Below are 23,344 nucleotides of genomic sequence, written 5' to 3'. Positions count from 1 at the left end.
GCCTGAATAACGATTTTTAAGCACCTGAGGTTCCCAATACTGCAGGTGGAAGTTGAAAACTGCAGGACTGACGCCCCTGGACTAAATCCGCCCCCGTATCCAACTTTCCAGCCGTCTGTCTCTCCATTCCCGCCAGCTACCTGGCAGGAATATTTTGTGTAGCTAAGTGTCTGTCTGTCCGTCCGTCCGTCCCATTTCGAACGTGCCCAGCTCGCCAGGCCAGCTTCCCCCTGGGCCCCGCCAGGAGCAGCGCGCCGGGCCCGCCTTCGCGGGCCGGGGCGGGTCCCACCGCCCCGCTCCTCCCTGCTCGCCGCGCCGTATAAACGCGCCGCTCCTCGCTCTCCCGCCCCTGCCCCGGCGCTGCGGGTTTCCTGGCGCTGCTGAGCCTCGGGGCCGTGCGGGGGAGATCCCGGGCCTCGCCGCAGCCATGGCGCTGAAGCCGGTGATCGGGAAGCTGGTCAGCAAGAGGGTGGTGCTGGCCAGCGCCTCCCCCCGGCGGCAGGAGATCCTCGCCAACGTGGTGAGTCCGGGGCAGCGCCGCCCGGGCCCCCTGCCGCTAGCGGGCGATGGAGGGGCGAGGTCACTGGGGGTACGTCTACGCCGCAAAGTCCGCACGGCGCTCAGACACCGGCGCTGGCGCCGGGCAGGGGCTGTTTCATTGCCTGGGGCTGCACCCGGGGAGGTGGGAGGGTGCTAGAGCTGAAGTCTACACAGCAGCTGACCAGCCCCAGTCAGCTGGCCCCGTCGGCCAGCCCCGGTTGTCTAATTGCGGTGGAGACGTACACTTCCCAATGCTCGAGCCCCCCCCACCCCATCGCTCCGTGGAAATGCCCCTGCAGCAGCTGGACTCTCTGGGCACAGACAGGAGAGTGGTTTAACAGTCTGCCAAGGGGCCGCTATTCCCCCCTTCCCTGTTGTTGACGTCTTGACATTTTTAAAGTTGAAAGACGTGTTTGTGGGCTTATGTGACCAGAAGAACAATATTTTTAAAGGTTTCAGAATAGCAGCCGTGTTAGTCTGTATTCGCAAAAAGAAAAGGAGGACTTGTGGCACCTTGGAGACTAACCAATTTATTTGAGCATAAGCTCTCGTGAGCGCCAATTTATTTGAGCGTAGCTTACGAAAGCTTATGCTCAAATAAATTGGCTAGTCTCTAAGGTGCCACTAGTACTCCTTTTCTTTTTGCGAATATTTTTAAATAAATTGCACTTGAGCAGAGTCTTGGGGCGGGAGGTAGGTTATGCAGCTGGGAAGTAGCCTGCTGGTGTGGCTGGGGCAAGGAAGCTGAACAAAATGAAGTTCTTAGGAACATGCCATTGGGTGATGCCAATTCCCAGATATAGGATGTGAAACTTGTTAGGTCAAGCTATGAGGTGGTCTCAATACATGCAACAAAGGACAGGGGGGAGGGATGTTTGCGGTAGGGAATGCAGCTAAAATAGTAACATGCAGAGGTAAAAGTAAGCTGGTCCAGTCCGGTTCAGTGTACCGGCAAAAGCCAGTATGCCATGCTGGACCAGATCGGCTTCCCCAGGCTGGTGCTCTAACGGGCCGCTGCGGGGAGCCCCAGGCCCTTTAAAGTGCCATCCGAGCCCCGCCGCAAGAGCTCCCGAGGTAGCAGCAGTAGGGCTCCAGTGATGATTTAAAGAGCCTGGAGCTCCGCTGCGGTAGCGGCGGCCGGAGTCCAGGGCCTTTAAATTGCCCCCGAGCCCCGAAGCTCCCAGCCGCCTCTGCAGCTTGTAGCTCTGGGGGTGATTTAAAGGCCCCGGGGCTCCCAGCCGCAGCCCTGGGGCCTTTAAATCTTGATTTAAAGGGCCCGGCCCCGCCTCTTCCAGTCGAGGCCATTTCCCCACCCCAACCCCCCACCCCCTCCCAGGACTCTGGAGTACCAGTAAGTCCTTTAAGTTACTTTCACCTCTGGTAACATGTTTTATCTTGTTACTGTTGTCAGCTGTCAGTGAAAAGGGTGCATAAGGTGGGGAGAAAACATGGATTTGTGCTGGAAATGGCCCACCTTGATTATCATACACATTGTAAGGAGAGTGATCACTTTAGCTAAGCTATTACCAGCAGGAGAGTGGGGTGGGGGGAGAGAAAACCTTTTGAAGTGATAAACACCCATTTTTTCATGGTCTGTATGTATAAAAACATCTTCTGTATTTTCCACAGTATGCATCCGATGAAGTGAGCTGTAGCTCACGAAAGCTCATGCTCAAATAAATTGGTTAGTCTCTAAGGTGCCACAAGTACTCCTTTTCTTTTTGCGAATACAGACTAAAATGGCTGTTACTCTGAAACCTAAGAATAGACCAGTGCTTCTCAAGCTATCTGATGTGGGGGATCAACAATTTTTTTTTCCAATGTGCGTGCAGACCGGCAGCCGATGGCTCACGGACCGGCACCAGTCTGCAGACCACCACTTTGAGTAGCACTGGAATATAATACGCGGTGCCAGAGTCTCAGCTGTGTTAACTGGTGAATTTACAGTTGTGGCCCTGTGTATTGGTTTTGCATTGCTGCCCTTCAGGACTTTTGGAAAAACCCCATTAAGTGTTAATGTTAGTCATACGGTGTCATTGTATCCATGGGACTTATATTTTTTTATTTTTACACTTCATATAAAGAATTGTGTTACACACATTTTGATCAATACTTCACATTAATGGTGATTGGTAGAAGTAAAAACACAAACAATGCTAGTGTTTTATTTGCGGGGGAGGAGGGTATGTTTGCACTAGATCACATCACATAATCCAAAACAACTTTTTCACTTATGCTTTTTCTCAGCCACACTTTCTTCCCCTCTATCCAAACATACCATAGATTGTGTCCGAGGATGAAATCCTGCTTTCATTTAAGTCACTGGTGAAACAAGATTGAACCTGTAGTTTGGAGGCTGGAATTAGGGGAAAAAAATCCAGAAAGCTAACCAGGTTGCTGTGACAAATCTAATATGTATATTTCTGGCTACATGAGAATATTTACATCTAAGCATACATTTGATAGTTGTGTTTCATTTAAATGTAGTGTCGCAAAACTCATACCGATTTATCCACAGAGCAGCACAAGTAAATGCCAAGTCTATAGTCACTGAAGACTTCACCACACTGATCTAATTTACGTGAGAAGCCCACAGATACTACAATGATGGGTGTAATAGAAAACCCTAAAGGAGAGAGATGTCATGCATTTGTGGTTAGGTGGTTACATGCAAGAGTAAAATGGTGATAAGTACTCCAAGTGTAAAACTTGTTTTTCGTGGATAGATTTTCTTGCCTTTATTTTGAGATGTTTGCATATTAAGAGTAAATTCAAAACAATTCAGTGCAACAGGGTTTTTTCTTCTCAGATGAAATGCACACAATGGGAATTTAGGTTTGTTATTTGTTTCGGTTTTAATTTTGATTGCATATTGCTGATAGAATGAGTGAAGTCTGCAATATTTGGACTAGATTGTAATGTTTGCAATAGTTTTGTAATTCTACAGTTTGTTTATATGTTGTTATTAATATCTATCTTTTTCTTCCTCTCTTGAAGACACATGGCATTTTACAGTAGGTTAATTTTTAAAAATAAATAACTAGATAGTTTTCACTGATATTTCTCAGATTAGCTTCCATTCTATTCTGATTTACTTTTTGCATAATTAAATGTAATTTGTACTGTAGAGGAAATAGACCTAAAAAAAGAGCAAAATCCACTTTAATTTTCCAAAACATTTGATGATGCTCACTACATTGCCTTTCCTTTGTATATTTTAGGGTCTCCGATTTGAGGTAGTTCCATCCTGGTTTAAAGAGACACTTGAGAAGTCATCTTTTGCAGTCCCTTATGAGTATGCCATAGAAACAGCAAAGCAGAAGGCACTTGAAGTGGCAAATAGAATGCATCTAGTGAGTCTGTCAGCTATTTCAATAGTCAAATCTTGTGTTTGTGTGGTGTTCTCACTATTTATTACTGTTGCGTGCACTTGTAAGGTAGTAAATATACAGATGTATTTGCATCCTTTAAGCAAACAGACACATTTTCCCCTATGTCACTGTTGTGGCAACTATCAGTTGAAATGGGCTAGACTTGCTAAAAGGTGCTCCAGTGCCTTCAGTTTGTGAAAGGCCAAAACAGCGATTACAGACAGCTCTGACAGCAGGCAGAAGCTCTAAATTGAGGTATAATCGCCAAGTCCTGCCAACAGCTAACTTTCCAAATTGAGTCTGAGATAGTTAGACTTTGTCCAGGATTTCCAGGCACTTGGTGAGCAGAGATGCAATTCTATTTAGGTCCTATGAGGAGATACAGATCTGACTGTCATCAGCATGCCAATGATACTGTAACCCATAATGCCTTGCAATCTGTGAGTGGCTTCAGATATTGTGTGAACAAGAAGTGTGACTGGAGTGAGCAGTGTGAGCCTTCATAAATGAAGCAAAAAACCAGCTGCCCAGCAGACAGCCCTCTGACCTCTTTCTGAAAACAATGAACTAAGGCAGGGATCGGCAACCTTTGGCACGCGGCCAATCAGGAAAATCTGCTGGGGGCCGGGATAGTTTGTTTACCTGCAGCGTCCGCAGGTTCAGCTGATCGCAGCTCCCAGTGGCCGCGGTTCGCTGTTCCAGGCCAATGGGGTCTGCAGGAAGCGATGCGGGCCGAGGGATGTGCTGACCGCCGCTTCCCCCAGCCTGCATTGGCCTTGAGCAGTGAACCGTGGCCAGCGGGAGCTGCAATCGGCTGAACCTGTGGATGTGGCAGGTAAACAAACCGTCCTGACCCGACAGTGGATTTCCCTGACGGGCCGCGTGCCACAGGTTGCCAATCCCTGAACTAAGGCAACTTGGTCTGCCTCTCCACTAGTCTTATAGTCAAGCCAATAGAGCCTTGTGATCAATGTTGTCGAAATCCAGTATTAGATTTATCAGCATAGATATTAGACTTCTGCCTACTGCCCTAATGTGCTCCACCACAGTGATTAAGGCTGGTTCTGTGCCACAACCAAGCCTGAAGCCCAAATGATTAGGTTTTAAAAAAAATTCTTATAGGATGTCATTTGCTATTGGTGTAGATCTGCAAATATTTTCTTAATGACCTTCCTCTGGAAGGGAGGAATAGAGACTAATCCTTTTCTGAGATCGATTCACCTATACTGAATGCGCCATACCAACACCGTTGCCAAATGACACTGTCTGTCAGAGCAAATATTGAATTATATCCTATGTAAATGATTACACAGATTCATATCTGTTTCTGTCACTTTCTTCTTCAGACTATGGTGTAATATTAGGGCAGTGGATTTCAAACCTTAACAAGAATATAGTGGACTTTAATTGTGGAATACTATTAAAAATTTTCCTGCTACTTCATAGTTTTCTTAAGTCTATCCAGAAGGATTTTGAGTGCTTCCTATATACAGGATTTCGTTAGGTAGCATATGGATGTAGCTCAGTGGTTCTCAAACTTTTGTACTGGTGACCCCTTTCACATAGCAAGCCTCTGAGTGTGACCCCCACCCCTAAATTAAAAACACTTTTTTTGTATATTTAACACCATTATAAATGCTAGAGACAAAGCGCGATTTGGGATGGAGGCTGACAGCTCGTTACCCCCAAGGTAATAACCTTGCAACCCGCTGTAGGGTCCTGACCCCCAGTTTGAGAACCCCTGATGTAGCTGTACCATTTAAAACTAATCAGTATGTTAGCTCTGTCACTTTTTATTATGATATCAAATCTTACACTGTTTCCCAGTAGAGTTCCTCCTCTCATTTGCTGTATTAACTCTTACCTAATATATTAAGACTAGAGCCTTCTCTATTCATGAAAACAAGCTGCCGTAAGAAGTAAGTTTATATCAACAGTCATGTCTATCACGAACAATGAATAAATGTAAGTCTCAGCCATGTTACATCATTCAATGATAAACTGTAGGGTTAGGGTCAGAAAGCATCCAAATGAAATGTAGGCAAGCAAAAAATCCTGGACAATCAGAACACTTTGCAGTTTGAGAGCAGGGAGAGGGAAAAAGGAAAGGGCTGAGAGAATTCTATAAAACGAAACCTTAGAACTCCTATTAATGTCTGGATATGTTTAAATTCAGGTGGTTGAGGGGTATGCAAGTACACTTAAGGACATCTGAATAGTAACTCCATAAAAATGGCATTTTGGGACTCATTGTTAATGTGTTTCAATGATTTCCATATCCAATACACTTGGCTTATTACAAAAAAGGGGTTTTTTTGTAACTGGCAGCCTTGAAACTCAACCTGTGCTTGAGAGTTGAGTTGGGTTCTTTCCTGGGTGCACTTCATCATCAGTACAAGTTCTGCAGGCAAAATCATACCCTCAGTTATTTCTGCCCACAGTCCTTGCTTTCCTTGGTTTTTCACAGATGTAACTGATTACAATTCTGTTAAGGATGCATAGACTTCAACTCCTTTCTAGATATATTTGGATCAATACCTTCCAAGCGGTAAAGCTACAGTGTCTTGAGTTGGATATTTTGGGGGTTTTTGTTTGATGGTTTGTTTTTTACTTTTTTTCTTTTTTTTTGTCTCCTTATCTTTCCAGAAACACCTTAGAACTCCAGATATTGTTATAGGAGCAGACACTATTGTGGTAAGAATTTTCGTGTAGTTTAGCAGTAGTTTGAATCATGTTTGACCAGTGCTAAAACTCCCTTATTGGGGTCTAACTTCCTAGAAATTTAAAGATGGAAAAGGCCCGACTAGTCATCTAGTCCATCCTCCTGTCAGTGCAGAATTGTCCCTACGGTATATTTTCTAGTACTTAGTCTGGTTTGAAATATCTCAAGTGACAAGGTTTCCACCACTACCTTTATTTTATTTTTTGTATACATACTCCATATTCCATAATCCGTATCGGGCTCTCTAATATGGTGGAAGAGACACTCAGTTATTTGACAGCTGTGAGAATCAGGAAACATGCATCGCCTAAGCAATGCCATTTAAGACATTTTTAACAGCCAACACAAATGGCACTCTTACTGGTAGCCTCACAAAGAGGGCAAAGAATGAATTATGATAGACCCTGAATTAGCCACTCACCTCTGCAGTTTCTTCTAACAGCCACCAGGTGGAGGGGAAGCTTGCACTGATAGTATGTGCTCTCTTAATAAATAGACGGCTCATGTCTCCAAGGTTCTTATTTAGTGCTTTTTATCCATAGGTCTCAAAAAGCTTTACAGAGGAGGTCAGTATCATTATATGATACTTAACATGATACTTTTCAGTAGACTAATGTTGCTGGCAGGGCTGGCTAAAATCATGGTTTGAAAAGTCTGTTCCTGATCTCAATTTCAGCATATTAGAGATACACAGCAGAGTATTTTTCTCTTTCCATTTCAGACTGTGGGAAAACAGATTCTGGAGAAACCAGTTGATAAACAAGATGCATATAAGATGCTGTCAAGGTTCGTAGTTTTAAATAAGGTTAAATGAATTAATCAGGCAATTCTACAACCAGGCAATGTTTTCTGCAGCAATTGGAACTGCAAAATTCTATAACACTCACGCACAGAGTTGCATAAAAGATAACAACATATGCTCCATGGGGCAAGGACCGTCTTTTTGTACAGTGTGTAGCACAGTGGGGACTTGGTCCATAACTGGGACTCCTAGGCAGTACAATAATACAAGATTATAAATAAAATATTTTTACAAATTACTAATCTGTAGAAGGGATGTGAAATATGGTGTGTTTAGGATCCATTGCTTGGAATTTCCTGACTTGTGTCCTTCCAGAGTCTCAATCACAATGTTGCATTAGTATCATTAGGATAACTTCTTTTGCATTTGCATTGCAATTGTTTTATTATTAAGGAAGTCAATAATAAAAGTTCTTTAACTGTACAGGCATTTGGTATTGGTCCTTTGCCTCTCCTCAGGTGCGGTTTGCATGATGTGTGTATTAGGAGAAAACTAATCAGGAATTCCTTTTTTGGAGCCATATTGTGCTCTCCTTTACAGTATAATTTTTTTTTTTATAGAAGTACACTGAATTTACATTGGTGTAACCAAGAACAAAAGTTTTGCCTTTTTTTACTATCATATCTTATTCTCCTGTCATACATTGGGGTCCTTAAGTCATCTCAGGCTTCTATTTTTCTTCTTTGAAGGTGGCTCAACCAAGGGGGAGGGATAGCTCAGTGGTTTGAGCATTGGCCTGCTAAACCCAGGATTGTGAGTTCAATCCTTGAGGGGGCCATTTAGGGATCTGGGGCAAAAATTGGGGATTGGTCCTGCTTTGATTGAGCAGGGGGTTGGACTAGATGGTCTACTGAGGTCTCTTCCAACCCTGATATTCTATGATTTGAGCTTAATGATGTCCTCTTCCCCATGTTTCAGACTCATTCTGTTGCTTACCATATGTGAGCTATTTAATTAATGCAATTATTTCTTTCTGCAGCTCATCATTTTTAATAAGCGCCAATTACACAATACTGTAGCCTGTTACCAGGCTAGAACACTTGAACTGATTGTCACTCAATCTCCTAACTTTCTAATGCTGTTAGGCTGTTATCCTGTCCTGAGGCCTGAAGGAGAAATCAGATTGTATCTCAATCTGAAGAAACCACATTTGCCTTCTAGGGGCAACTCACTTACCTACCTTTTTTTCCCCTTAAAGGTTTGCAGTTCTGAGATCATGGCAATAAACATTTAAGTAACACAGTAGAAAAATGTCATCAAAGCAAATGTGTTTATGTGCCAGTTTTGTGGGATGTAAGCTTTTAGTGTAAGACAAATCTCAAGATAAGAAGTACATAGTAATAATTCATAAACTAAGAAATACTTGCCTACAGTAGTCATGTGTAGGAGGAATGCAGCTCTGGGTTATTCAGGTGGGACCATTAAGTAGGAGGTTACACTGTCACATTTTCTCAAGGCTACCATTGTACCACTTTTAAAATAAAATGGTGTCTTTGTTAAAGAATGATATGTGAAAAGTCTGCTGATCATTATTCTATTGTGTGGCAAACTGCCAGTGACATACAACTTATTGAATATGAGCTGATGAAAGAGACAAACTAATTTAGGAAAAATTCACTGGACAGAACACATTGCATATGGCTTTCTGGTTTTTTTGCTTTGTGGCTCTAATTTAGATTTTGTGCTGATGAATTAGGTTTCTCCATTTTGATGGAGCCATAAAAAGTAATGGTTGTTCAGAGCGAATGAGTAAGAGCAGAATGTGATATTTTCAGGAGACCAAACATATCCTGCCAAACTCACGAAGGAGTCTGACTGCAAAGGGTCTTCTCATTTAATACATAACTTTGCTTGAAATTGTACCATGGTTCGGTGACTTCCAGAAAATAGTCACTTTTGTACTAAATGTACAAAGATGTTTGTGGATCAGAATTAATATAAACTGTCTTGTGAGTTACATTACTCAAAAAAAAAAAAAAAAGGTCATCCCAAAACTTTTAAAACAAGATTTTGTTACACAATATTTTTCAGTCCTTAAACGATTAAAGCAACTAGAGTAATTATAAGCGACTTACAATTCTTAGGATATATTACTTGAGAATTTGGGAAGGAGGGGAGGGAATTTGAAATATTTCCCCCCCACCACCATTTTGCATCCAGTGCTAGCAATGTAAACTCTTGTCTCTTATCTCTGTGTTAATTATCGAATCAGCTACACAGACTTCCAAGGGGTCAGAATGGATGATTTATATTGAGTAGTTTAATGCTTCACAAGTAGTTTACTTCAATGGGACTACCTAGGGTGGGAGGTATTATCTGATATGAGTAAGGGTATTACAATTCAGGTTTAGGATCCTATTTCATAATCAGACTGTCTGATAAGTTAAGCTGTCTTGCCTCAACTTACACTGGTTCTGCTTACACACCTATGAACTGTACAGTTTTCTCTCTGTGCTCAATGTTCCATGCAAAGAGGGTAGTTAACTACTCAGGAGAGTAAAATCCGTTTCATGACAAAATAAGTAATAGCAATTCAAGCTTCCCCCACTTCCCCGCTGATATTTCTGAGCCATTCTTTGAAAGCACCAGTTGAAATGAATGGGAATACTGGTGTTGTGAAGTACCAATATTCCCATTCAGCATGAGGAAAGGAAAGGTACAACCTAGCCCTCCATGGATTATCCTTTTGCTGAAGCTTCCTATCACGGTACCATTTATTATGGTGATGTTCCTGTTTTGCTCATGAGACTGACACTTCTCCTCTAGTACAGTAAAATAAGAACACAAAACCAAAAAACCTAATTTTACTTCAATATAAATGAACATATTGTAGGCCACTGAGCAGCCAGCAGGTGTTACTATTTTGGGGACACTAAGCATTGAAAGATTCCGATGACTGTGCCAATCCTTCTGCACCATTTTGTGTTTTAGCTCTTCACCTTTGTGAAAGAAAAATCAAAACCCAATGTCTTGTGTGTAAGAATATGAACCAGAGCTGGTATTTTTCTGTGGTGTCCATTGGCTTATTTGTGGAACTCTGTAAACCTGTGAAATAGTAATGCAATGATGCATTAATTAAGAAGAAAGAGACTTTATAAAACTCTTCATTTTTTCCCTCCTAGTTTGAGTGGGAAGGAGCACAGTGTCTTTACGGGAGTGGCCATTGTTCACTGCAGCAGTAAAGGTAATTGCAGAGAACTGTACAGATACCTATGTGGTAAAGTCTTATGTTCTTATAGACGTATGTTATCTAATTTTACTCTAATTGTGAAGATGGAACCCTTTCATACAACATCTGATTCTGCCACCCTTTCCCATACTGAGGAGTGGATTATCTGTGTGGAAGCAGAAAGAGGAAAAAGGAGGATCTGGGGGTAAATGTCTTAGTCAGATTTAAGGGTAGAGTGACAGGAACCCTTACCCTAATAATGCGAGAGTTGTAAGAGATGCTGTTTTCGCCTTGTTTTTAGTTTTTAAAGATGGAATGCCGACTTAAGCAGAAACCTTGAGATATGGTAGTGTCTGGAGGGAATTTGCATAAACAAAGGATAACTGTTAGTCGTTGATGTATATAACAGGAAAGTATAAATACTTGTCTTACAGTGCTTGTAGGGGGAAGATCTGCCTAAGGTCAGGAGACCCCCCCATCCGACCGCAGTCTTCCTTTGCAGTTGGTCGTAATAAACTCTCTCTGACTTGTTGCTCAGAAATGCAGTGTCTTCCACACCTGTAATTAAATAAAATAAGCAAACATTCCTACAAACTAAACATTGTGCTGCACATAAAGGATGATGAGAGAATGAACCATGTGTGACAGATGTTAGTTGCATCACTTAATGCATTGCTGAAGGGTACTCAGAAATTAGTGTTAAGAGTGGTATAAGAGCCTATTAAGAATAGAATAGGCACTTCATTGAAATCAGTAGGGCTACTGAAAGAGAGCCTGATCCAGTCCCCACTGAAATCAATGGGAGTATCTCCCTGCTCACTTCAGCGGACATTGGATCAGGCCCAGAGTAAACATGAGAAAGGTGGCAGAATCCAATCCATACTCATTTTTTTTGCTGGGCTTTATTCAGGTGAGAATGAAGTGGCTATGCTGTTCAAGTATGGTGAAGATTATCACATGTATGGGTCCTACTTAGTTTCTTAATATCTAGGTTGTAAAGAGAATGGCTTTCTAGAAAATTACTTTTCCATTATTAATAGCGGTTCTAATAAATCTGTTGGGTGGTAAGTGAAAAAATGGTTTGTTCATTAACTTTTAACTGTGCAGTCCTGGGTTTGAGATTGACCTGGACCATATTTTGTTTCATAAATAATTCATTAAAATGTATGGGTTTCTGACCAGTAAGGGATTTCTCCGTCAAATTATGCTGACCAATATGGTCTCATTGTTTCCTTGTACTCCCCCATTGGTCTGTCTATATCCATCTGTTGTCTCACATCTTATACTTTAGATTGTAAGGTCTTTAGGGCAGGAACTGTCTTTGTTCTGTGTCTGTACAGCAACAAGCACAATAGCATCCTGGTTCATGACTAGGGCTCCTAGGTAGTATAACAGCAATAATAAATATTATGGTTTCCTACCATCATTCCACACATGGGGTAAAATCCCAGCACTCTTGAACTTGATGGCAAAGCTCCCACTGAGTTCAGTAAAGTCAGGATTTCACTCAGGGAACTCCCAGAAGTATCAGTTGTCTGAAATTTGTCCAAATCTCTTGCCCCTCTTTCTGTGTTTGCAGATGCCATACAACTCTCTGAAAAGCTTTTTTCAGAATAAATGCTTTTACCTTTAAAAACCAAACCAGTTGTCTCTGCAGCCTAGTACCCATATAAAAAATGTGCATATGCAGTGGTGGGAGAAACTACTGTAAAAAAGTTGTCCAGTGGTTTTCAAAGGGTAAACAGTAATTTAAAATGTATAGACTCTTCTTTTGACTTTTGCAAGCAAGTAAAGAGGAGCAATCCGGTACTATTGAGAGTGTGACAGCAGATTCCATTTTGAGTATATGCACTTAAGCCAAAGCAGCATTTGATGAATGAAAAGTATTCCCCAGAATATTGCAATTAACAGAAAAGTTCCTGGAGTGCACCATTTTTCTGTTAGCAGATCATTAAAAAGCCTGTTACCAAGCATCGTGTTACAGAATGACCACATTGTCATCTTGAAAGGACATTGTCAATTTATGTTTTAATCACTTATGCATAATTGTTTTTACTCACTGTTTGTAACCTTCTTGATGAAATCTGAAAGTTGCTTTATGAGAAATGTTAATGTTTTCCATCACTCACACTGTAGTATTTGGATAAAACTCTTTATCTCTGATCCATACTGCAGTTCTCTGAGTATTCTGCCAAGAAACTTCCACTGCTGTCAGAATATTAAGATGGAGGGAAACATAATGCTCTATCATTCATTTGGGCCTACTTATAGAGCATTACGTTTCCTTCCTTCTTCCCTACCAAACCAAGAGCAATATTCTCCTCTTATCTGCACGCAGATCACTAGTTAAAATATATATATATTTGACAGTATGCTTCAGATCCCTTGGAGCAACCCACATGGGCTCTAATTCCAGCACTCAAAGGCTTTTTTTCCATGCAGCGAAATCTGCACAACTCTGCATTGCAGGTTGCTCAAAACCAGCTTCGAGCTACAGAAACCAAAAGTGCTTGTGTCGGCTTAAATGGGATGTTACAGCTCAGCACTGCTCTCTACTGCTGCAGAGGAAATGTTAGGATAATAGGGATTGCTGGATGACACAGACTGCTGCTTGCAGCTATTGTATGTGCTTATATGCACTGCTGCAGTTTTATGCTGTGACACATTGCTAAATATAATGGCATTTACAATGTTAGGGGGTTGGCTACTGCATTTCTTTTACTCTGTTTTTGATTGCATGTCCACTGAATCTGATTTTGAGCTAGGCAGATTGCCTGCCAGTGCAGGCAATCAACCAGTAGTCATGCAATGACAGAATTAATTCTGGGAGCATTCCATAAAGGGGGAATAAGCTCTTCCTATTCAAATTTCATCCTACTATGATTCTCTCTCTCCCTCTCCACCTGGGTAGAGAGGTACATGCTGTGACTCTGCAGAATTAGACAATGTGGGGTTTTACTCACTTTGGCTTTCTTGAATAGATATTCCACTTGCACTTGGGAGTAAGCCCTTGTCTTGCTTACTTCTGGGGGAATTTTGCATCACAAAATTAAAAATTCTGAGCACAATATTTTAAAATTCTGCATAATTTTTGTCAAAATAACACAATATAATCAAGCTGGTTTCTGTTATTTTGGTAATTTATTTAAACTAGAATACAAAGAATGGAGAATGGTAGCGAGGAGCACTAGAGGAAATCGCCAAAACCCCTTTGTCTAATAGTATATTGCTAGTATTAATCCTTTACTTCTAGTTATTAGTCAACAAATATATGCAGCCGTATGCTGAGTGCTACATCATAGGCAACTGAAGAGGAAGTGAGGGCTGGGGACTCAAACTCACAATTTTTACTAGCTACTGACCATCTCCAAAAAGGTCAGTAGCAAAAAGTTAATGGAGCACATTTTGACAGGAAACTTTTTCAGTCCAAACATTTGGACCAGTTCTAATCACTAAAGCACTATATGGTCCTTTACAATACAGCTCCTTTAGACCACTCTGGCAATGTAAAGGAGCCTTAAAATTTTTACACCTATTTTATACTCCTGGGGGAATTCACTAAGCAGGCAGGCTTCTGCATTCTGCTCTGCCTGAGGGAACAGAGCCTGCTCCGCGCCTACCTCTTCAGAAACACCCCAGAGCCCTGCCCCTCCACACTGAGCATGCTGCAGTTGCAAGCAAGAGGGACAGAGTGTCTCTCTTGCACGCCACTGCCCAGCCCCCTACCCCCCGGTGGTGATTTATGTCTCTACCAGCTGCTCTAGGTGCCCAAACCAACCTGTCTGCATTACTGGGGATGGGTCGCATGACCTCTCTTGCAGCTTCCCTTTGCTTCCCCTTTTTCTGCGGGGAAGCAAAGAAATCTGCAGGGGCCATGAATTCTGCGCAAGCGCAGGGATGCAGAATTCCCCCAGGAGTAGCGTGTGTGTGTGTGTATGTATATGTATATACACACACACAAACACACATCTATCTATATATATATACACATACAGGAATCTGGACCTTTCAGTGACAAAGGCCATTAATAAGGGAGGCAAAGAAGTAGGTCAAATTTTTGAGCCCACTAACCTTAAAAGCATCTCTTAAATACATCTCTTCCTAAAATAGAATCAAAAGTCTGCCTGTATAACTGTTTTCTCGGGTGAACAATGTCAGTTGCAGAGTATTCAAAATGTAAACCATTTATCAAGATTTATTTTATCCTTTAGTGTCATTACTGGTTTGCCAAAGTCTCCCTGTAGAACGTGAAATTAAAGTGCCTGAAACCACTATGACTTATTGCTAAAAGCAGCCAAGTCAGTAGGCTGTAAATTGGCCATTCAGCAGTCTGTTTGACCAAGGCAGGAGGGGAGGGAGTTTTGGATGCCACAGAAAGGGCAGCTTGACCCCATGTCCTTCCTGATAAGAATTGTGTTGAAGTTGCTGATACATGCATTTTTAGAAGAGCAGGATGTGCCCCAGGAATGTCTATTGGGGCCTCAAGGCTGCAAACTGGAAAAACCCACACATGGTTAATCAATAATCAGAAGGAGCTTCTTGCTTGCTCATTGGAACTGCTTGCTTAACAAGTTTTCTTTAAGGGACATGTAATTCTATTACTAATGTGTAAATAAGGGGGAAAAGTTTGAGGTAGGGGGACTCTTCGGGACTGGACTCTCCCTCTGGATTCATCTTGTGTTCCCCCACTGGCAAATGGGCTGCCGCTGTGCCACTCGAGAGCCACACTCAGCTTCGGTAATTATCGAGGGTTGGGGGTGTTTTACTAACCTGTTGCGGAGGTGTGTAAGTGCTTGAGACTAAGTAAAGTGTAGCTTTAAAAGAAAGCACTGTTGTGTTGTCCTGTTTGTGCCAGCCATCTATCATTCGGATGGCCATGTCTCCCCTGATTTATTTCCTGACACCACCTCCCACAGAGTAAAAGTTACCGAGAGCCTTGGGTTGAAAAAACCCCAGGTAACAATGTTACAATTCTTTGTTTACAGTGGGATTTTTTGTTGTAGATAATCGTCTGGAGACTGAAGTCACTGATTTCTATGAAGAGACAAAAGTTAAATTTGCTGAACTATCTGAGGAGCTTTTGTGGGAGTATATTCACAGTGGTGAACCAATGTAAGTAGGCTGCTGAACGCAGCACATCTAACTTGAGTTTAGGCCTTAAGACATTGTTGGCCTCAAATACAAAGGAAGCAGTATGCCACATTTTGGGGGGAAATTGGCCATGTGTATATGCAGTTGTTGATGTGCTGTGTGAAACAAAAAGGAAGTTAATGTTGCATTCACAACATTGACTAGATTTGAATTCCCAGGGTGGAAACTCTGAACCCAATCTTTTTAAGCGTGCTAGCAGTCTTTTTCTCAATAGCCCCTTAATTTGAAAGTTCAGGCAATGGATGGCACAATGGAATTGTGCAGTATTCTGTTTTAGGCCCAATTTTAGTTTAATTATTGCCTGATCCCAATGAAGGTAATTGGAACCCATCTAGTGACTTCAGCAATGAAACAGATTGTTAGTGAGAAAAGAATTAGGCCCTCAATGGATATAGTATGGAAAGTTGGAAGAGCCTTAGCTTATCCTTACACTTACAATGAACTCTATTCTGTATTCTGTGAGGCACTTTCAACTCCTACTGACGTCAGTTGGTGTTTAGGACATGCAGCAGCTCACAGTAGTGAGGATATAGAGCCAGTTATCATTGCATGTTCCAGTTATGAGTGCACTACCTACAGCAGAACTCTTACAAAGTGGAGAAAACACTTGCATTTGTTTGGTATTAATCAGCACTAATAAATGTCCATGTTGATACTAACAGCTTAATCAAGATATACAGAGAGCTGGAAGGAGTCTTTGCTTAGATTTATCTATGAGTTGAGTCATTAACAGCTACAGGCTTCTACCTGTAAACCAATAATGGGGCAGCGGCTGCTGAAGGGACTGTAATGTTAAAGCTTCTCATCTCTATGGAAAACTGTGCAAATACATACAGAATCAATACAGAAGTGGCTGCACTGCCTTCAGTGGAAGACAGGCCTGGAATTAGCAGGGTTACTGTCCATAAGGGTTACAGTGTGCAAATTACATGGGGAAATTGACAGACTATGTTCCCACATTAGTTTGACTCTAGCCACTGCTACTGGGGAGGGATAGGTAATAAAAAAAAAACCCACTAGACTGTAAATCTAATTTAAAAAAAATACAGGAGAAGGTTTTATATTGCTACAGAGAAAGATGCAAGTTTTTCTGTTGTATGGATTTGTACTCCTCATGATTCATAGATTCCAAGCCCAGAGTGGACCATTGTGGTCATCCAGTCTGACCTCCTGTGTAACACAGGCCATAGAACTTCCCCAAAATAGAGCAGATCTTCTAGAAAAACATCCAATTTTGTTTTTGAAATTGCCAGTGATGGAAAATCTACCATGACCCTTATGTCTACACTACGAAATTAGGTCGAATTTATAGAAGTCGGTTTTTTAGAAATCGGTTTTATATATTCGAGTGTGTGTGTCCCCACAGAAAATGCTCTAAGTGCATTAAGTGCATTAACTCGGCGGAGCGCTTCCACAGTACCGAGGCAAGCGTCGACTTCCGGAGCGTTGCACTGTGGGTAGCTATCCCACAGTTCCCGCAGTCTCTGCTGCTCATTGGAATTCTGGGTTGAGATCCCAATGCCTGATGGGGCTAAAACATTGTCGCGGGTGGTTCTGGGTACATATCGTCAGGCCCCCGTTACCTCCCTCCCAGCCTACCCCTTAATGCCATGGCTCATGAAGCCGTACACAGGCAGCCTGGACAGTAGTCAGGAGCTGTTCAACTACAGGCTGAGCAAGTGCAGAATGGTGGTAGAATGTGCATTTGGATGTTTAAAGGCGCGCTGGCGCAGTTTACTGACTCGCTTAGACCTCAGCGAAACCAGTATTCCCACTGTTATTACTGCTTGCTGTGTGCTCCACAATATCTGTGAGAGTAAGGGGGAGACGTTTATGGCGGGGTGGAAGGCTGAGGCAAATCGCCTAGCTGCTGGTTACGCGCAACCAGACACCAGGGCGGTTAGAAGAGCACAGGAGGGCGCGGTACGCATCAGAGAAGCTTTGAAAACCAGTTTCATGACTGGCCAGGCTACGGTGTGAAAGTTCTGTTTGTTTCTCCTTGATGAAACCCCCCGGGCCCCTTGGTTCACTCTACTTCCCTGTAAGCTAACCACCCTCCCCTCCTCCCTTTAATCATTGCTTGCAGAGGCAATAAAGTCATTGCTGCTTCACAGTCATGCATTCGTTATTCATTCATCACACAAATAGGGAGATGACTACCAAGGTATCCCAGGAGGGGTGGTGGAGGAGGGAAGGAAAATGCCACACAGCACTTTAAGCACAGCACTTTAAAAGTTTACAACTTTAAAATTTATTGAATGCCAGCCTTCTTTTTTTTGGGCAATCCCCTGTGGTGGAGTGGCTGGTTGGCCGGAGGCCCCCCCACCGCATTCTTGGGCGTCTGGGTGTGGAGGCTATGGAACTTGGGGAGGAGGGCGGTTGGTTACAGAGGGGCAGCAGTGGCAGTCTGTGCTCCAGCTGCCTTTGCTGCAGCTCAACCATACACTGGAGCATACTGGTTTGGTCCTGCAGCAGCCTCAGCATTGAATCCTGCCTCCTCTCATCACGCTGCTGCCACATTTGAGCTTCAGCCCTCTCTTCAGCCCGCCACTTACTCTCTTCAGCCCGCCACTTACTCTCTTCAGCCCGCCACTTACTCTCTTCAGCCCGCCACTTACTCTCTTCAGCCCGCCACCTTTCCTCCCGGTCATTTTGTGCTTTCCTGCACTCTGACATTATTTGCCTCCACGCATTCGTCTGTGCTCTGTCAGTGTGGGAGGACAGCATGAGCTCGGAGAACATTTCATCGCGAGTGCATTTTTTTTTCTTTCTAAGCTTCACTAGCCTCTGGGAAGGAGAAGATCCTGTGATCATTGAAACACATGCAGCTGGTGGAGGAAAAAAAAGGGACAGCGGTATTTAAAAAGACACATTTTATAAAACAGTGGCTACACTCTTTCAGGGTAAACCTTGCTGTTAACATTACATACATAGCACATGTGCTTTCGTTACAAGGTCGCATTTTGCCTCCTCCCACCGCGTGACTACTCCCTCAACCTTCCCCCCTCCCTGTGGCTAACAGCGGGGAACATTTCTGTTTAGCCACAGGCAAACAGCCCAGCAGGAATGGGCTCCTCTGAGTGTCCCCTGAAGAAAAGCACTCTATTTCAACCAGGTGACCATGAATTATATCTCAGTCTCCTGAGGATAACACAGAGAGATAAAGAACGGATTTTGGTTGAATGCCAGCAAACATACACTGCAATGCTTTGTTCTACAGTGATTCCCGAGTACGTGTTACTGGCCTGGAGTGGTAAAGTGTCCTACCATGAAGGACGAAATAAGGCTGCCCTCCCCAGAAACCTTTTGCAAAGGCTTTAGGACTACATCTAGGAGAACCGCAAATGCCAGGGCAAAGTAATCCTTTCACATGCTTGCTTTTAAACCATGTATAGCATTTTAAAAGGTACACTCACCAGAGGTCCCTTCTCCGCCTGCTGGGTCCAGGAGGCAGCCTTGGGTAGGTTCGGGGGGTACTGACTCCAGGTCTAGGGTGAGAAACAGTTCCTGGCTGTCGGGAAAACCGGTTTCTCCACTTGCTTGCTGTGAGCTATCTACAACCTCATCATCATCATCTTCTTCTTCGTCCCCAAAACCTACTTCCGTATTGCCTCCATCTCCATTGAAGGAGTCAAACAACACGGCTGGGGTAGTGGTGGCTGAACCCCCTAAAATGGCATGCAGCTCATCATAGAAGCGGCATGTTTGGGGCTCTGACCCAGAGCGGCTGTTCGCCTCTCTGGTTTTCTGGTAGGCTTGCCTCAGCTCCTTCAGTTTCACGCGGCACTGCTTCGGGTCCCTGTTATGGCCTCTGTCCTTCATGCCCTGGGAGATTTTGACAAAGGTTTTGGCATTTTGAAAACTGGAACGGAGTTCTGATAGCACGGATTCCTCTCCCCAAACAGCGATCAGATCCCGTACCTCCCGTTCGGTCCATGCTGGAGCTCTTTTGCGATTCTGGGATTCCATCATGGTCACCTGTGCTGATGAGCTCTGCATGGTCACCTGCAGCTTGCCACGCTGGCCAAACAGGAAATGAGATTCAAAAGTTCGCGGTTCTTTTCCTGTCTACCTGGCCAGTGCATCTGAGTTGAGAGTGCTGTCCAGAGCGGTCAGAATGGAGCACTCTGGGATAGCTCCCGGAGGCCAATACCATCGAATTGTGTCCACAGTACCCCAAATTCGAGCCGGCAGCGTCGATTTAAGCACTGATCCACTTGTCAGGGGTGGAGTAAGGAAATTGATTTTAAGAGCCCTTTAAGTCGAAATAAAGGGCTTCACTGTGTGGACGGGTGCAGGTTTAAATCGATTTAACGCTGCTAAATTCGACCTAAAGTCCTAGTGTAGACCAGGGCTTAGTAAATTGTTCCAATGGTTGACTACCCTCACTGTTAAAAACATGCATCTTATTTCCAGTCTGAATTTGTTTAGTTTCAACTTCCAGCCCATGTTTCATGTTTTTCTGTTAGACTGAAGAGTCTATTATTAAATATTTATTCCCCATCTAGGTTCTTAAAGACTGTAATCAAGTCACCTCTTAACCTTCTCTTTGTTAAGCTGAAGAAATTGAGCTCCTTGAGTCTATCACTATAAGGCATGTTTTCCACTCCTTTTAATAATTCTCATGACTCTTCTCTAAACCCTCTCTAATTTATCAACATCCTTCTTGAATTGGGGACACCAACTCTGAAAACAGTATTCCAATAATGGTTACACCGATGCCAAATAATATAACCTCCCTGCTCCTACTTGAGATTCCCGTTCATCTATCTCAGGATTGCATTAGTCCTTTTGGCAGCTGATTATTCACCACAACCTCCAAATCTTTTCCAGAATCATGGCTTCTCAGGATAGCGTCCCCGACCCTGTAAGCATTGCCTACATTTTGTTCCTAGATGTATACATTTACATTTAACCATATTAAAATGCATATTTGTTTGTGCTCCACTTACAGAGTGATCTGGATCATTTGGTATCTGTGAACTGTCCTCCTTTGTTATTTACCAGTTCCCCCAATTTTTGTCATCTTCAAACTTTGAGTGATGATTTTATGTTTTCTTCTAGGACATTGATATAAATGTTAAAGAGCATAGGGTCAAGAACTGATCTCTGTGGAACCCTACTACAAATACACCTTGATAACAATTCCCCATTTGCAGTTACATTTTGACGCCTGTCAGTTAGCCAGCTTTTAATCTGTTTTAGTGTGCTCCATGTTCATTTTATATTGTTCTAAATATTTAATCAAAATGTCATGCAGTACTAAGTCAAACACCTTGCATCAACACTATTGTGTTTATCAACCAAACTTGTAATTCATTAACTTTGACATGGGTTGAGTAAAATCCTAAACAATTGCACTTAACTAGAGGTAGTTTTTTGTCTCAAAAATGTGATCTGTTTGTTTTTTATTCTTCTGGGGAAAGTCAGACCATTCAAGTAGTGCTTTCTTGGTGTTCTCAGTAAAATAAATGGTAATAATCATGCAGTGGATCAGAGTTTGAGACTAATGGAGTCTTTCATCTCCAAGTCAGCATTGGCTGAATCCTTTGGTGGTGTGGGGTTGAAAAGTCTTTCTGGTGCTGAGACCCTTCTGAGTCATGTAATAGGCTTATTGACAGCTCTGAAAAGAGCAGCATTGCTGTGCTGTGGAGGAAGTTTTTTCCAGCCATCTTGGGATACATGGAATATCGCACAATGTGGGATCTTATAGGATGTAAAAAACGGAAGGGAAATAAGAGATGAACCTTCTTGATTTGGAGAATAACCCTTCATATTTCTAAATCAATTAGGTCATTTTGTCTTATTCAGCTGATGTTTTAAAATTCATTTTAATCTGTGAATGCCATTAACATTCCCTCGAGAGAGAAGATGTTAAATAAAATTGAACCTAGCACAAATCCTTAGTCTTTACAGTCCATCAAGCACTATCAGGCCTTGTGTGTCCTCCCTTTTATCCAAGCCTACTTGAATGATGTTTTCAAGAAGATTTCAGGAGACACTTACAACTGAATTTTAATAAAGCATTTATTAGATTTGCCATGTTCCCTCTTATTCTCCCTCCACCCACCCCGGCCTCCACTAATTAGCCAGCATTCTCAGAATGTCATGAGCGTTCATGGAGACAGGTGGGTTTGTATAAAACTTAAGTAGCACTAATCAGTCCAAGGCTGGGGAAGTGAGAAATCTAAGGAAGCTATGGAACTTGCACATTATGTATCTTTAAAAGAATTGCCAGATCTGTCACATCGCCCAGTACTGCGTGATTTTGTAATCCATTATATTGCATATACTCTACACCCAGCTGTAGACCAGATCATTGGCCCCTGCTCCACCCTTCTTCAGCTACCTCTGCAGTACGATGCCCAGGAAACTGTGTAGTGCCAGATCTATACAACTAGCTCTACACAATCTATTCCAGCCGTCTTGTAGCATAGGAGCTGTGTTGAAGGTGAAAGGGTAAGTCTCCAGAGTGCCTTACTAACTAAGTAAGTTAGTGCAGCCTTAGACCTTGTGTTAGGAACTGAGCTGGCCTCCAGCTGACTCTGAGATCAGGAGAGTGCAAAGGTGATTTTGAACTATTTTTGTCCCAGTCCCCTAGGGTGCTGCAATAAACATAGCTCTGCTGGATCTGAAGATTTGGCTCCATAACTCTTAATTTCCTGTCATGTTTAAAACCTCAACCTTCATGTTCCATTGGCCTTGCTTTTGGCTAATAATAATATAATCACATTTAGTAGGATAAGAGGAACCAATGTAAATTCGACCCAAACAAGAATAATTAAATCTGGGGCAGGAGCAGTTTGTTACAAAGAATAAGGTGATCACTTGGGCTGTGTGGGGGAAAAAAATACTTTTTTTTTTTTTTTTTTTTAAGAGTACACATTAGCAGAGAAATTCCCAGTATGCTTTTGGGAACACTGATTTAGTGAACTAATCTCCCTCAAGTATGCAACTGATGAAAAAGATGAGATTTGAGGGGCAAACTATTGGGATTTTTAGATAGAATTTAAAGTTTAGCATGGGAAATCCAGGTGTTGTGATTATGGCCTCTGGAAGAGTGAGAGAGCATTGCTGAAGCACAGCTGCAGCAGAATCACAGTTGGGAGGAACTGGACAGCACATCTTAGCTGTTCTTTCTGCTACCAGACTGTTAATTAACAGCGAGAGACCTCTGGGGGTCAAAAGTTCACATAATCTATTCTGCCCCTGTCTGCGACAGATCAGACTGAAAACTGTATACCTGAGAGGAGGGGAAGCATCTGCCCTGGGTTGATGTGGGAGTAATTGAGAATACCAACCTACAAATTACATGCAAACCAATGTGTGCCCTGGGAAGAGGAATTATCCTTGCTTCACTGACTGCCCACCTTAATTATGCACATTGTAGGGAGAATGGTCACTTTGGATGAGCTATTACCAGCAGGATAGTGAGTTTGTGTGTGTGGTTTTTGGGAGGGGGGTGTGGGGGTGAGAGAACCTGGATTTGTGCAGGAAATGGCCCAACTTTATTATCATGCACATTATGTAAAGAGTTGTCACTTTGGATGGGCTATCACCAGCAGGAGAGTGAATTTGTGTGAGGGGGT

At 42.7% G+C, this 23,344-nt stretch overlaps 1 protein-coding gene across 2 annotated transcripts in view; it reads left to right on the top strand.

The window, feature by feature from the left end:
• The first annotated feature begins 305 nt into the window (after positions 1-305).
• ASMTL (acetylserotonin O-methyltransferase like) overlaps positions 306-23,344 on the top strand; it is a 51,179-nt gene continuing 28,140 nt past the window's right edge. The window contains exons 1-6 of one of the 2 annotated variants that reach the window (XM_073353979.1): positions 306-520; positions 3,762-3,893; positions 6,558-6,605; positions 7,355-7,419; positions 10,558-10,619; positions 15,608-15,716. In XM_073353979.1, the coding sequence (XP_073210080.1) occupies positions 428-520; positions 3,762-3,893; positions 6,558-6,605; positions 7,355-7,419; positions 10,558-10,619; positions 15,608-15,716 (509 nt within the window). In that variant the 5' untranslated portion in view covers positions 306-427. The remainder of the gene's footprint in view (positions 521-3,761; positions 3,894-6,557; positions 6,606-7,354; positions 7,420-10,557; positions 10,620-15,607; positions 15,717-23,344) is intronic. The other variant, XM_073353970.1, reaches the window with a different exon arrangement.

The sequence above is a fragment of the Lepidochelys kempii genome, chromosome 1, assembly GCF_965140265.1.
Source record: "Lepidochelys kempii isolate rLepKem1 chromosome 1, rLepKem1.hap2, whole genome shotgun sequence".
Classification (NCBI taxonomy): domain Eukaryota; kingdom Metazoa; phylum Chordata; order Testudines; family Cheloniidae; genus Lepidochelys; species Lepidochelys kempii.
This window is presented reverse-complemented; position numbering and strand designations above follow the sequence as displayed.